Source organism: Cherax quadricarinatus, chromosome 4, assembly GCF_038502225.1.
Source record: "Cherax quadricarinatus isolate ZL_2023a chromosome 4, ASM3850222v1, whole genome shotgun sequence".
NCBI lineage: Eukaryota > Metazoa > Arthropoda > Malacostraca > Decapoda > Parastacidae > Cherax > Cherax quadricarinatus.
In genome coordinates this window covers 52,830,072-52,845,071 of record NC_091295.1, presented here as the reverse complement: position 1 = coordinate 52,845,071, position 15,000 = coordinate 52,830,072, and the positions used below count along the sequence as shown (strand labels likewise).

The 15,000-nt window shown below is 39.2% G+C and overlaps 1 protein-coding gene across 1 annotated transcript in view; it reads right to left on the bottom strand.

Moving 5' to 3' along the window:
- LOC128684339 (uncharacterized) overlaps positions 1–15,000 on the bottom strand; it is a 241,053-nt gene that overhangs the window by 215,418 nt on the left and 10,635 nt on the right. Inside the window, exons 2-4 of the mRNA XM_070098267.1 lie at positions 13,099–13,395; positions 12,617–12,913; positions 9,649–9,778 (exon numbers count right to left, since the gene is read on the bottom strand). Coding sequence (XP_069954368.1) covers positions 9,649–9,778; positions 12,617–12,913; positions 13,099–13,395 — 724 coding nt within the window. The remainder of the gene's footprint in view (positions 1–9,648; positions 9,779–12,616; positions 12,914–13,098; positions 13,396–15,000) is intronic.

Genomic DNA, 15,000 nt, shown 5'->3' with positions numbered 1-15,000 from the left:
CCAATACAGAGAACAGAAAAGAAAATAGAATAAATAGGGGAAGGAAGTTAGGTGAGCTAGGTAGTGACAGATAAGGTGTTTGGATATGTCACCTGATCGTGAAGTGTGTGGTGAGATAGTCAACTTGACAACGACTCCTGAGTTGGTAAAACTACCAAAGAAAATGTAGGGACCTTTAGCATTTGTGTCTGAAACAGCGATCGAGGCACTCACAGGTGTTGACGTTTCTGTGGTGTTCTTTCACGACGAAATTGGCGTCTTTGTGTCAGATCAGTGCTCATGTGAATTTCTGTGCGTAAAACAAGCGTAGGTCAAGTGATCTCTACCGCAAGAAGGTGGTTGAAACTTCTGTCTGTCTCGCCAGCATACACCTTACCACAATCCACTTGTGCTACGCTCGACAGTCGTAGCCGGTCTCTTCTTGCCTGAATCCTTGATGGATGACGAGATAGTAGCCACACTTATTTTGTGATTCACAAGTACCATGGTAACATTTTTGGTCATCTCGCTTACAGGAAGAATGATGCACTGGGTGACCATTCTAGTGAGGCCGTGATGCCATGCACCCGTCTCCTGCAGTCACAGGTGAAGTGTGAGGAAAACTGAAGGAGGATGAACACCTGGATAAGGAGTTCACATTCCTCATCGAGGAAGTGTTCGCTGTAAATTCCATGCAATCTTAGGAATATTCTGATGACGACACCTTTTCTAGTCATTCTATCATGGCGTGAGTGTAAATAAAGCTGGTCATCCTTATTAGTGGGGTTTCTGTACACTTTGAATGTGAGTCAGTCTCTTCCTGTGCCTAGTAAGACATCTAAGAACTTGAATTTATTGTCATTTTCTTCCTCAAGAGTAAATATGATTGTTGGATCAACGCTGTTGATTTTGGCAAGAAGAGTATCAATACATCTACAATATCCTCCTTATAGTATAGCCGTATAATGTTGCTTGGGATGATGATGGGTAGGATAAGATTAGTTTCTAGACGCGCCATGTATTGGTTAGCCAGAACAGTGTTGATGGGAGAGCCCATGACCATCCCAAAATGTCCAAAATTCTTCTGCCCAAACCTCGATTAATTACAAAGTAGTGTGACTAGCGACACAGCCAGCTACCTTCTTATTACTGGTGTTAACGTCTTTCATCTAATTAACTTAGTATTTAAAATGAGACTGACTAATGGGCCTCAGCAGCTCTGAAATGTGTTTCATAAGTCAGCATGAGAGTCTGTGTGGAGCACCATCAATTCCTGAAGTGATCGAGTTGGGAAAAATATTTATTTTATGAGTTTTGGGTAACACATAAAATGTGGCAGGTTTGGGTTGCTCGGGAGGTACTTTAATACCTTCCCTCGCTCGGTCCTCCGCTTTAATACCTACCCTCGCTTGGTCCTGCTGAGTATACTGGCGGACTGGCAGACCTGAAGACACGTGAATATCTAAGCAATTTCTTTGTTGCTGTTAAGACCAGATAAGATTTTGTTAGGATTTTTAACCTGGAGGGTTATTCACCAAGGCTCGAGTAGTTAGTGCCAGTTCATGTTAACAAGATTCGCTACTCTATAATTAACAACCACCGAAATGTTATTATGGATTTCAACATTTATTTTGATAGATAACTAAAGTGTAATTAACGTTCGTCAATGCTCACTAATAACCCACACGGAGACAGGAGCTCAGAAGATTAATTGATCTGTATATTTCGAAGAGCATCCCAGAAAGGGATCGAAATATACAGATGAATCCATATTCTAAGTTTCCGACTCCACTTGGGTTATTATTGAGCATTTGTTTTGGTATTAAGTTTATCTTTCTCCTACCTCGTCTGAGTGAAGGCTGCCACAATCTATGACAAGGAAAACATCCCATACATTATTTTCGTGTGTCGTAAACAAGTCTAGCAGTTTCTTGGTTCGTTGAAGAACAAAAGAGCACAATACCGTGACTGGAACAATACACAAATAACCCGCACATGTGAGAGCGAAGCTTACGACGAGTTTCGGTCCTAATTGGACCATTTACAAAGCCACACTAACACAAAGTCGGACCGTAACGTCGTCGTAAGCTTTTCTCTTTCGCCTATGTGCTGGTTATTTGTCTCATGGTTCCATGGTTAATTATTCAAGTTTATATTAGTTTTTATTAATGCTTCTTTCTGCTATTTATTAATTTATTTTTTGTCATTCAAATAGGTGTCTTACGTGACTTAATTTTGAAGAGGACTAATTACAATGACATTTTTTTGCTCTTATTACAACTAATTTCGATATTAAGGACATTGATCCTTCATTTTTTATCCACCTCGATGGTATGATCTTCATTTTTAATGTACAACAAATTAATGTGATGATAGGGAAGAAATGGAATGTATGAGGGAAGGAGGTAATGGAGGCAATTGATGATAGCGAGCAAATGGAATATATGAGAGAAAGAGGGAGTGGAGATCAGCTCCATTCATAAATTCGTAAGAAGATATAAGAACTTGAAGTTCAGAAATGGGGCCAAAGAGCTAGAGTTTAGTGGCCTCCCACAGACTGAAATTCAGTCGAGCTTGCAGAATGACCCACTCGCAGACAACTTGACTGCAAGTTGACACTAGCAGGCAAGTTGACTGTGAGGGAGGCAGTCTAAGGTGTATATTGAACACAAGAAAGGAGGAGCACTGTGGCAGGCCTACTGGCCCATACTAGTCCTTCGCAAACCCAAACCCACCAACAAAAATATTTGACAGGAAGACTGACAGAAAAACTGACAGACAGTTTAACAGATAACCTGACAGACACACAGACAGTTTAATAGACAGATTGGCAAATAGACCTAAAGAGAGACTGACGAAGAGGCAGAAAGCGAGGCAGAAAGGACAGACAGACAGACTGACAGACAAGCGGAGCGATCTTAAGTATTAATCTCTCAGGGGAACAATAGATAATGCTAAATTAGTATAGAATATTCAGTCAACTTTGAATCTCAGAAAAAAAATTGTAAATCCTTTTTTTAAATCCCCTTTTTCTATTCCTAATTTTTAAACCCTCTTTTTAAACCCTGTTTTTTTAACTTTTTTTTGTATTTTTTTTGTTCATTTTTTCATGCACTCTTTTTATGACTTCTTTTTTAAACCCTCTTATCTATGCTCTTTTCATTTGTCTTATTTTATTCTGTTACATTTCTTAAAAACATTTTAATTACAAGTGAATTTTGTTCCTCATCGTTGCCCCTTTCTTTTGTACTTTTCACCCTTTTTCAGTAACCTCTCTTCGTACCTTCCATTTTAACGTTGTTTTGTACCCTCCCATTAACACCTCTTCTTATACCAACAATATATGAAAGACTCTTTAAACCTTATTTTTAAACCCATCAATTTTAAACCCCAATTTCTAAACCCTTTTTTTTATTCCTCTCCTCTTTTTTTTTTCAAAAAAAAAAATCGCTTGTGTGCGTGGCTTTACGAAAAATACATCTCTCTTCTTGAAACTTTAAGAGGACACTTCCCGGCTCACTTAGGGTAAAAATATTTCAGCTGCGGAAGACAATACATTCTTGACTTCTTCCTGAGGTAGAGGGGAAGACTGTGGAGAAAAAGGGGAATGGAGGGAACAAGAGGAGAGGAAGTGAAGAAAAGGGGTAAAGTTTTACTAATATATATATATACATATATATATATATATATATATATATATATATATATATATATATATATATATATATATATATATATATATATATATATATATATATATATATCTGCAATAAGACCACAGTGAACAGGTGATTTCAAAATATGCAAAACAACCACTCTGAAAGAATAGAGAAATTCCAAGCGCTGTCGTGACTACTCACATTATGTGATAATGTGAGTAGTCACGAAAGCGCTTGGAATTTCTCTATTCTTTCAGAGTGGTTGTTTTGCATATATATATATATATATATATATATATATATATATATATATATATATATATATATATATATATATATATATATATATATATATATATATATATATATTTCACTATGTTTGTTTAGTATTAAATTATTGTAAACAAATCTAAAATATATTTAGTTGGGTTAGGCTAAAATAAATTGTTCTTGTATAATAAGGTTAGGTAAATTTTCTAAGATTCTTTTGATGCAAAATTAAAAATTTTTACATTAACATTAGTGAAAAAAATATATCTTTAAACGTAGAAGAGAAAATTTTAGAAAGGACTTAATTTTAAATGAGTTCTTGCTAACTGACCAGTTTTACATATATATGTATATATATATATATATATATATATATATATATATATATATATATATATATATATATATATATATATATATATATATATACATATATATATATATGTGTGTGGGTGTGTGGGTGTGTGGGTGTGTGGGTGTGTGGGTGTGTGTGTGTGTGTGTGTGTGTGTGTGTGTATTCTTATGTTCTCTTTCATCACTTTGTCAAATCTCTCGGGAAAGTTTGTAATAAGGTGTTAAGGTAGAGGGGAGAAGAGGGAGGAGCAAAAATAGTGAGGGGTGGGGAAGAGAGGGGAGTAAGGAGGAGTGTACTCATGACAAGATCAAACGGAATTTTTATAGCGAATGTTTTGAAAGATCTATTAGGACCTCAGACAAGAACTGAGGACGTCAAATATTAGGGAAATACTGTAAATGCTGATGTGTTTACTAAACCATCTCAGCCCTTCCTAAACTGTTGATGTTTTTACCCAGCATTCTCAGTAAGTCCTAAAATCACATCTATAACCCGACAAGGTCATAACTACAAACTCATGAAGTCACTGTAACTTCCCTTCATTTCTTCCTTCTTGCCCACATTTTTTGGAATCTCAAATATATGTGTGAGGAACCCTGAGATGGTGGAAAAATCTCAAATATTGGTTGGGAATCAATCTTAATCTCTCTCTCTCTCTCTCTCTCTCTCTCTCTCTCTCTCTCTCTCTCTCTCTTGTTATTAAAGCCAGCTTGGACATGGAACTTCAAACGCTCTAGCTCTCTTTATCCCCCCGAGGCGAGAATTACCACTAGCCAGCAACTCTCTGCCCACAAACTTCCATAATTTACCATCAAGTCCAGCTGCGTGTTCCCCCTCCTTCTCCTACCCTAAGTTCTCCCCACACCTTCTCCCCTCTTCCTTCCCACTTCTCTCCTTCACTCTTCCCCACTTCGGGACCTCGGGGAAGTTGAAGAGGGGATGTGTGGGGGTGAGATGCAGATATCTCTTAGTTTTTTCCTAAAAATGTTAACTACAGAAACAAAAATCTGCAAAAAAGCTTTGTCATATGCAAATGAGATGTCAGCCCGCTGCGAGGAGTTACAAGCAGTGAGAAGACTTGAAGTCAGCGGGAAGATTTGAAGTCAGCGGGAAGACTTGAAGTCAGTGGGAAGACATGAAGTCAGCAGGAACACTTGAAGCCAGCGGGATCACTTGAACCTAGCAGAAACACTTGAAGCAAGCAACATCACTTGAAGCTAGCAACAGCACTTGAAGCCAGCAGCAACAGTTGAAGCCAGTAGCAACACTTGAAGCTAGCAGCAACACTTAAAGTCAACAGCAACACTTGAAGCCAGTAGGAACACTAGAAGCCAGCAGGAATACTTGAAGCCAGCAGGAATACTTGAAGCCAGCAGGAACACTTGAAGCTAGTAGCAACACTTGAAGCCAGCAGAAACACTTGAAGCTAGTAGCAGTATTTGAAGCCAGCAGAAATATTTGATGCCAACAGAAACACTTGAAGCCAGCAGAACACTTGAAGCTAGTAGCAACACTTGAAGCCAGCAGAAACACTTGAAGCTAGTAGCAGTATTTGAAGCCAGCAGAAACATTTGATGCCAACAGAAACACTTGAAGCCAGCAGAACACTTGAAGCTAGTAGCAACACTTGAAGCCAGCAGAAACATCTGAAGCCAGAAGGCAAGAGGATTTACTTAAGAATCATTAGCATTTGTTTGTAACAAACGTGGAAAAGAAAGAAAGAAAAAACTGAATTAAAATTTCTGGAAACTGATTTAATTGAAAGTTATCTCGAGTGCTGTATAAAATTTTGGTTTCAAGTCTTTTGTAGAACCTTTTTATATATAAAGTTTTAAATAAAAAGAAAAAGCGAAGAGTGACAGATGAAAACAAGACGTTCTGCTGCTAGAGACTTTTTTGTGGACGAGTAATATACTCTTTTTATTTATGTGAAAAGATGAAAGGAAAGTGGACGAAAGATGGATGATGACTTCTGTGATAAAGAAAGGGAATATGGAAGTAATATTCACAAGGTAGGAGCTAAACCAGTAGGGGGATGAACTGTGTCTACTGCCTGCTGTGTTTCATATCTGTTCTTACACAAAAGAGTTTAGAAAACAGAAGAATTGATAAACAAGACATTTTCGCAGAACTTGGGTGTTGCACAAGTGCTTCTTGCTTCATTTCTGTTTGTGATTAGTGTTAAGATTAGTCTTCCAGGTATTTGTAGTGTGTCTGTTGTCTGCTCGTGTTTACAGCTGTTAAGTAAATCTAGCATACCCCAACTAAATAAGAAATGCAAAGATAGTCTTCATGCTCTCAGCTGTTGCTAGCTACAACCCAAACTATGGTGCGAATGAGAAAGTAGTGAGTATGATGTTCATAGCCTATATTAGATCGTTAATTGACTAAGATGCGCCCAAGTTAATGTTAGCTAAAGCAAATTATCGCCGCCTTTGAAGCTAATGCAGAATGAAGTCCTCATAATTATTCTTGGATACTCTGAAATTATCTGTCAGGGTTTTTAATATGAGGAAAGATGTATTCCTAGTATCAGTGATAGGATAGTTGTGATTAACACTGTTCTTCTTATTAATTTTTTTAATAAATAAACCAGACACTGACACTATATTTTTTTTCTAAATATCCAGAAGTAAATAAACAGATTTATACGGGCTGTGAAAACTTCCAATCACATTAAATTTTATAACCTGCACGAGCTGTATCTCTGTAGACAAAGAGAGCATCTCATCTCTCCACGGAGGCTGTATTTATTTAATGTTACTTATCTGAAAGCTCCTCCTAAGAAGCTCATTGCTAGTAATCCCTTTCTAGAATCACTTACAAAGGCAACTGCACAAGAGGAAATTTATTGTATTGGTGTTGGTAGAATTACTGACAATATGTTAGGTAAAAAGACACAAGTGCAACTAATGTAACATTTTATTGTGGCAACGTTTTGCTCTCATCTTGACAAAACTCCTGGAGAGCGAAACGTTGCCACAATATCACATTAGTTGCACTTCTGTTCTTTACCTAAGAAATTTATTGCCTAAATGCTAATACGGGAGTTTCTTTATCTTATTATTTATTGTGCACCCATATTTATCCTGTGGATGGTTGTGGCTAGTTTATTGTGTTCTCCACGTTCCTCCTGCGGATGGCAGTGGCAAGCTTATTGTGCACCCTATATCCATCACAGGATGGAGTCTACTGGCAGGGCTGCATCTGCTCTTGTTGATACCTCATCCTCATGGCCACTTTCTTCAACACTATGCAAATGATTGTCCGCTTATTGAGAAATACAGAGATGATAAGGTTAAGACACAGTGTAGATATAAATCGAGATGCACTCTTGTTAACCCTTCTGGGTAGGCCTAGTTCCTAGGCCCATACGCTCCTGCGCTTCCCTTCCCAGTATGGATAGAAGGCTCACGATAAACTAGCGCCGCATTGGTAGCAAAATCTAAGTCTATCTCGCCGACAAATCCTCAGCCTTGAGGAACTAATCAAGACTTCGCAAAGATCAAACACCTATCTGGAAGGCTAGACACCTTCGCTAATGGAGGTTCTGATCTCAACTTTTGCAGAAGCGAACTCTTGATTACATCATCTCTAGCCAGGCTCCTGCAGAGGTCGAGGGGGGAATATGCGACGGTCCGTGATCATTCGAGAACATACACTTGTACGTACATATGTATAAGTACGTGCACACGTACAGGCGCATAAAAGTGTAGAGATGCAGGTATACATAACCACAAATGCGTACATGAGAACATATAAACGTATACATACATATGTACCTGAACGTAATATGTAAAAGCACGGCATACACATATGCACATAAATATACGTATACACGTACAATGTTTACGCACGGACAGACACAGATGCTGTGGCATGCTATGAGTATGTTGCACTCCCATATAGGCAGCATCCCAATCAGCGAACCGAGTGCTAAGGCTTTAACGATCAATAAAGTACCCGTCGCTAAATCAGTACCTTGGTTCATTGACCAATCACAGGCAAGCCCGCCAAAGCTGAAACAAAGTGGTTCACTTGTACCAAGCGAATTGACAGACTTGTCTGAATTGCTGGTTGAGCACGATGCACACTCTCTCTGACTTCTGTTTCTGGCATCTTTTGTCACTGTGTGGTACAATTCAACCTCTGTACATAGTGTACATACTTGTAACTAGGGAAATTATATCTGGCAAAGGAAATACAAGACATATACTCATGTTGAGTTTTCTTTGGTCAACTTTGTATCCCATTACTCCCAGGTCACAGGCCATACTATACCAGATGCTTGCATGAGTGTACATATACGTGTACATACAAGAATGGTTATGTACACCTGCTCGGGTGAGTGAGCAGGTAAGCGCGTATACGCACATGTACACGTACATGCGTACGGTTACTTACAGGGATGTGGGTACACGCGCACGCAGGCACGTGTGTGCATACAGACATGTACACGGTAAATGACAGCACTGTATTTTTATGGGGAAAGCGCTAGACACACACGGGTCACAAATCGTCTAGGGGAAAGGGAGCAGCTCGGGTGTGATCCAGGAAGCAGATCGTAGCTCCAACACCCTGGAACAAGGGCCTTGTATTCTATTTGTGACTTTCCTCGCTTAACACGCCAGGGCAATTACGTTCTTCGATCATTCGCAATTACGGCCTAATTATGGTAATTAATCCACCAATCTTCACTAAGTTAAGTCAGTTAACTAACACAGGTCGCTCGTAGCTCAGTGGTAGCGACTTCAGCTCACAATCGAAAGATCTGGGTTCGATTTCGGACGAGGGAAATACGTAAGGACCTTCTTCCATACACAAGCTCCCCATGTTCACGTAGCAGTAAAAATAGATAGTCTGGTTACCAATCGACTTTTGCGGGTCGCATTCTGGGGATGGGACGAGCTTTGAAACAAGCTGACAAAGGATAAAAGATCTTATCCTGTAAATGAGCTAAGGTAGGATAACAGCTTTTAGCCTGTAAATGAAATGAGGTAGGATAACAGCTCCTAGTCTGTAAATGAGCTGATGTAGGATAATAGCTCTTAGCCTGTAAAGGAACCGAAGTAGGAAAAAATCTCCAAACATGCAAATAAGCTGAGATAAACATAATAGATCTAAGCTTGTAAATTATCTGAGGCAAGATAAAAACTCTTAGCCCGAAAATGCATCAGTGTTAACATTAACAAATAATACAAGTCCTCATTGAGTCGCCTGAGAACGACCTGGATCGGGGACTCGACCCTTGCAATCATACATATTGTAGGTAAGTATACATAATCCCACCCATACACACAGTAACTATAAATACACACACACTCACCATACAATAAGCAGGATAAATGCTTTTGATAATAACTACTACTGCTACACACTTCTTACCTATATATCGGGTCCTTGGCCTCATCCTTGTACCAGAGGATGAGGTTGACCTTATCCTTGGGATCAGAAGGGAAGAGGTCACAGGGCACTGAGGCGCTCTCTCCCTCCACACCATCCACCGTCACTGACACTGTCAGAGAGAAGAACAAACCTGTCTTAATTTCTGGAGATTAAATGACGAAGGTAGCATTGAAAATGGGTTGGACAAATATTTTTGTTACTGGGTTTGGGTTTGAGAAAGACCTTCCTAGTATGGGCCAGAAGTTAAAATCGTGGTTAGCTTCAGATTTAGGTTTGATAAATACATGAGTGACTTTAAATGTTGAATATTGCCTTCCAGCCTGGGGGACTTAATGCCTTTTTGTTCATTCTTTTATGTGCATAAATTTTGAAGGCTTAGGGACTGACTACCTCACGTTCTACTGAATCGTATATATTCTGTGTTGAAGAATTAGACACATGTGCAACATCTGGGGGATCTATATTTACAGACGTTTCGCCAACCAGTGGCTTTATCAATACAATGCAAGGACATAATCTGAAGAATGTAGAATTATATACAAAAGATGAGGTAATCAGTCCTTCAGCCTTGGAGATGGTGAAGAGCACAGTAGTCTTGAAGACACTGAAGCACAGTCTCAGCTCCTGGCCTTTCGTCTTGCCACTTGCTAGGTTTAATCCCTCCTAGCCCCCTGGGCCCTGCCATACGTGCCATTAAAACTGTGTATGGAACCTGCCTTCGCCGCTTCCTCGTCCAAGCCATTCCACTTCCTCACCACCCTGAGGCTGAAGAAGTACTTGCTAATACCCCTGGGACGGGCCATCTGTGTGTCTTAACTTCTACCACCCTCGTGCCCTTGTGCACTTGTTTCCCTCCTCTCAGTCACTCCCTGTCAACCCTTTCACTTCTGAGTATTTAGTATGTTGTTACTATGTCTCCCATGATTTAGTCCTCTGTTGTCATGCTCAGTTTCTCTAGAGTCTCCTCCTAGCTCATACCTATTAGCTCTAGAACTAGCCTCCTTGCATGCCTGTTAGTTAGTTAGGTATCATTTGTCAAAGGCACTTGTCGATAGACACTTGACTTGGTAATATTACTTTTTATACGTGTGTGTGTGTGTGTCTGTCTGTCTTTAGACATGCTGGGTATGGAAGAAACGTTTAAAAAGACGTTTCTCTATCAACACTCAGACCGCTGAGTTAAGCTGGAGGTAAGCCAGTGTAGATAAAAATTGAGGCTTGTCAGAAAAATGCTTCAAAGCGCACTGAATCGTCGAAATATGCAATAAAATAACGTTTTAACACATTTTTCTATATTCTTAAATATTTCACATATTAAAAAAAATAATATGAACAGTCAATTTAAAGTATATATTATTACTGTATATTTCGACTTTACGTGACCATCAACAGAGTTATCAGCAGCCCTGAATTCAAGTTTCCCTGAGACACACCGTCCCTCAAGGGAGGTTCCTTGACGCTGGTGAGGGGCTCTTGATCTAGGGAATTGGATCTGTGCTCCAGTTCCCGGAATTGAGCCTGAATGCCTTCCACAACCCTCGCCCCTTTATAATCCCTACGGATTTAGTGCTCCACCCTGATAATAATTAATAATAATTATTAAGACACCGCCTTGCCACACTCCACACCGACCGGTTTCATATTTTTCTGAGTAAACTGAACTTCACTAGTTAAGAATAATTTATTTTTTTTAATGTGGGAATAAATTTATACTGTTATATGCACATTTATGTTTATGTAAACTGCTACTTTCAGTGTAAGTATATATCGAATGAAGTTGGCTGAGTTATATAGGTTTAAAGCCTAACGTGACATGTCCGTTATTAAGGCTGAATGTCATCTGTATAAAGGGTCAAGAATAATTTTGTCTCTAAAATAGGCATTACTCAGACGCTCAGCGTATATAAACAGAGGCTGGTTAATTAAAATTAGAGACTATGACTACTCGAAATGTAATTAAAATTGTATATCATCTGTAAACCACCAATCAAAGATACTTTAATCATTAATGTATAGATTAAAGTAATCTCTCAGCGTATACACACACAACGTAGCGCGTATACCCTTAATCGAAAGAGATTCACCCCTCAGTGTATAGACAAACTGTCAAATCGTGGGCTTTGAGTGTTGACAACACTCACTCCACACGAAGGTAAGTAAGAAGAGACTAAAGAGTGGTTCGGGGCAGTTATAAGTAATTCTTAGGTTCCAATTGGCCCGCTACATCAAACTAGATTCTGACTGGGCCAGAAGGTGTGTGGATGAGACGTACAGGAGACGCTTCACTAAAACGTGAATATACGATCCAGTTCTTGGAATTCCTTTGCCAGTGTTAGTCGCTTGGTTAGTGAAAGGAATTTCTCGATTTGGAAAAAAAAATTGCTGTGGCATTTTAGCAAATGTTGATAGTTTGTTGAACTTGCACAAGCAAGTGGACGAACGTTTATAATATACGGTTGAAAACACGTTATAAAATGTACGTTATAAAATATATCTGGTGAAACATGTCGAAAACATAGGTTGGAAGATATAGTGTGTGTGTTATTGTCGTCGCATTTTGAAATCACTGCCGACGTCGCTACAGACGACGCTGCTCACGTCGTTGCTTACATCGCTTCAGACGTCACTGCCTGGGAGTGAAGGTAAGAGATCCTTCAGTATGTCTTGAGTATAAGTCAGAACACTGTCCTCATACACTGAAGGTCAGCATTACACTGAAGGTTTGTTACACTGAAGGTCTGTATTAACACTGAATGTCTGTATTAACACTGATGGTCTGTATTAACACTGAAGGTCTGTGTTAACACTGATGGTCTGTGTTAACACTGATGGTCTGTGCTAACACTGATGGTCTGTATTACACTGAATGTCAGTATTACACTGAATGTCTGTATTACACTGAATGTCTGTATTACACTGAATGTCTGTATTACACTGTCTGTATTACACTGAATGTCTGTATTACACTGGAGGTTAGTATTACACTGAATGTCTGTATTACACTGGAGGTCAGTATTACACTGGAGGTCAGTATTACACTGGAGGTCAGTATTACACTGGAGGTCAGTATTACACTGGAGGTCAGTATTACACTGGAGGTTAGTATTACACTGGAGGTCAGTATTACACTGGAGGTCAGTATTACACTGGAGGTCAGTATTACACTGGAGGTCAGTATTACACTGGAGGTCAGTATTACACTGGAGGTCAGTATTACACTGAATGTCTGTATTACACTGAATGTCTGTATTACACTGGAGGTTAGTATTACACTGAATGTCTGTATTACACTGGAGGTTAGTATTACACTGGAGGTCAGTATTACACTGGAGGTCAGTATTACACTGGAGGTCAGTATTACACTGGAGGTCAGTTTTACACTGGAGGTCAGTATTACACAATGTCAGTATTACACAATGTCAGTATTACACTGGAGGTTAGTATTACGCTGGAGGTTAGTATTACACTGGAGGTCAGTATTACACTGGAGGTCAGTATTACACTGGAGGTCAGTATTACGCTGGAGGTCAGTATTACGCTGGAGGTCAGTATTACGCTGGAGGTCAGTATTACGCTGGAGGTCAGTATTACACTGGAGGTCAGTATTACACTGGAGGTCAGTATTACACTGAATGTCAGCATAACACTGAATGTCACTATTACATTGAATGTCAGCATTACACTGAATGTCACTATTACATTGAATGTCAGTATTATAATGAAGGTCTGTGTTAACACTGAAGGTCAGTATTACACTAAAGACAGGATGTGTGACTGACACTAGAATGACCGTGTATTTCATGCGCTAGTGTTGTGTTGCTATTTCAAAGTACTGGTGTCGTGTCAAAATTTGTTAAAATTTTCTTACAGTAAGTTTAAGCGTATGTTTTTTTGTGATTTTTGTGTGATTTGTATGTGATTTGTAAGTGATTTGTATGTGATTTGTATGTGATTTGTATGTGATTTGTATGTGATTTGTATGTGATTTGCAAGTGATTTGCATGTGATTTGCATGTGATTTGCATGTGATTTGCATGTGATTTGTATGTGATTTGTATGTGATTTGTATGTGATTTTTGTGAGATTTGTGTGTGTGAGATTTGTGTGTGTGTGAGATTTGTGTGTGTGTGAGATTTGTGTGTGTGTGAGATTTGTGTGTGTTTGATTTGTGTGTGTGATTTGCGTGTGTGTGATTTTGTGTGATTTTTGTGTGATTTTTGTGTGATTTTTGTGATTTTTGTGATTTTTGTGTGATTTTTGTGTGATTTTTCTGTTCGATTTTTGTGTGTGAGAGATAGTGTTTGATTTTATGTGTTTGATTTTGTGTTTGATTTTGTGTGTGTGTGATGGTGTGTGTGTGTGTGATGGTGTGTGTGTGTGTGATGGTGTGTGTGTGTGATGGTGTGTGTGTGTGATGGTGTGTGTGTGTGATGGTGTGTGTGTGTGATGGTGTGTGTGATGGTGTGTGTGTGTGTGATGGTGTGTGTGATGGTGTGTGTGTGTGTGATGGTGTGTGTGTGTGATGGTGTGTGTGTGTGATGGTGTGTGTGTGTGTGATGGTGTGTGTGTGTGATGGTGTGTGTGTGTGATGGTGTGTGTGTGTGATGGTGTGTGTGATGGTGTGTGTGTGTGATGGTGTGTGTGTGTGATGGTGTGTGTGTGTGATGGTGTGTGTGTGTGATGGTGTGTGTGTGTGATGGTGTGTGTGTGTGATGGTGTGTGTGTGTGATGGTGTGTGTGTGTGATGGTGTGTGTGTGTGATGGTGTGTGTGTGTGATGGTGTGTGTGTGTGATGGTGTGTGTGTGTGATTTTTGTGTGATTTTTGTGTGATTTTTGTGTGATTTTTGTGTGATTTGTGTGTGATTTGTGTGTGATTTGTGTGTGATTTGTGTGTGATTTGTGTGTGATTTGTGTGTGATTTGTGTGTGATTTGTGTGTGATTTGTGTGTGATTTGTGTGTGATTTGTGTGTGATTTGTGTGTGATTTGTGTGTGATTTGTGTGTGATTTGTGTGTGATTTGTGTGTGATTTGTGTGTGATTTGTGTGTGATTTGTGTGTGATTTGTGTGTGATTTGTGTGTGATTTGTGTGTGATTTGTGTGTGATTTGTGTGTGATTTGTGTGTGATTTGTGTGTGATTTGTGTGTGATTTGTGTGTGATTTGTGTGTGATTTGTGTGTGATTTGTGTGTGATTTTTGTGTGATTTTTGTGTGATTTTTGTGTGATTTGTGTGTGAGTGTGGTTTAGTATGTATTGTGTGTGTGTGTGTGTGTGTGTGTGTGAATGCACAATAAAACCACAAATTTTCAATATCGTTTCAAGGCAAAAA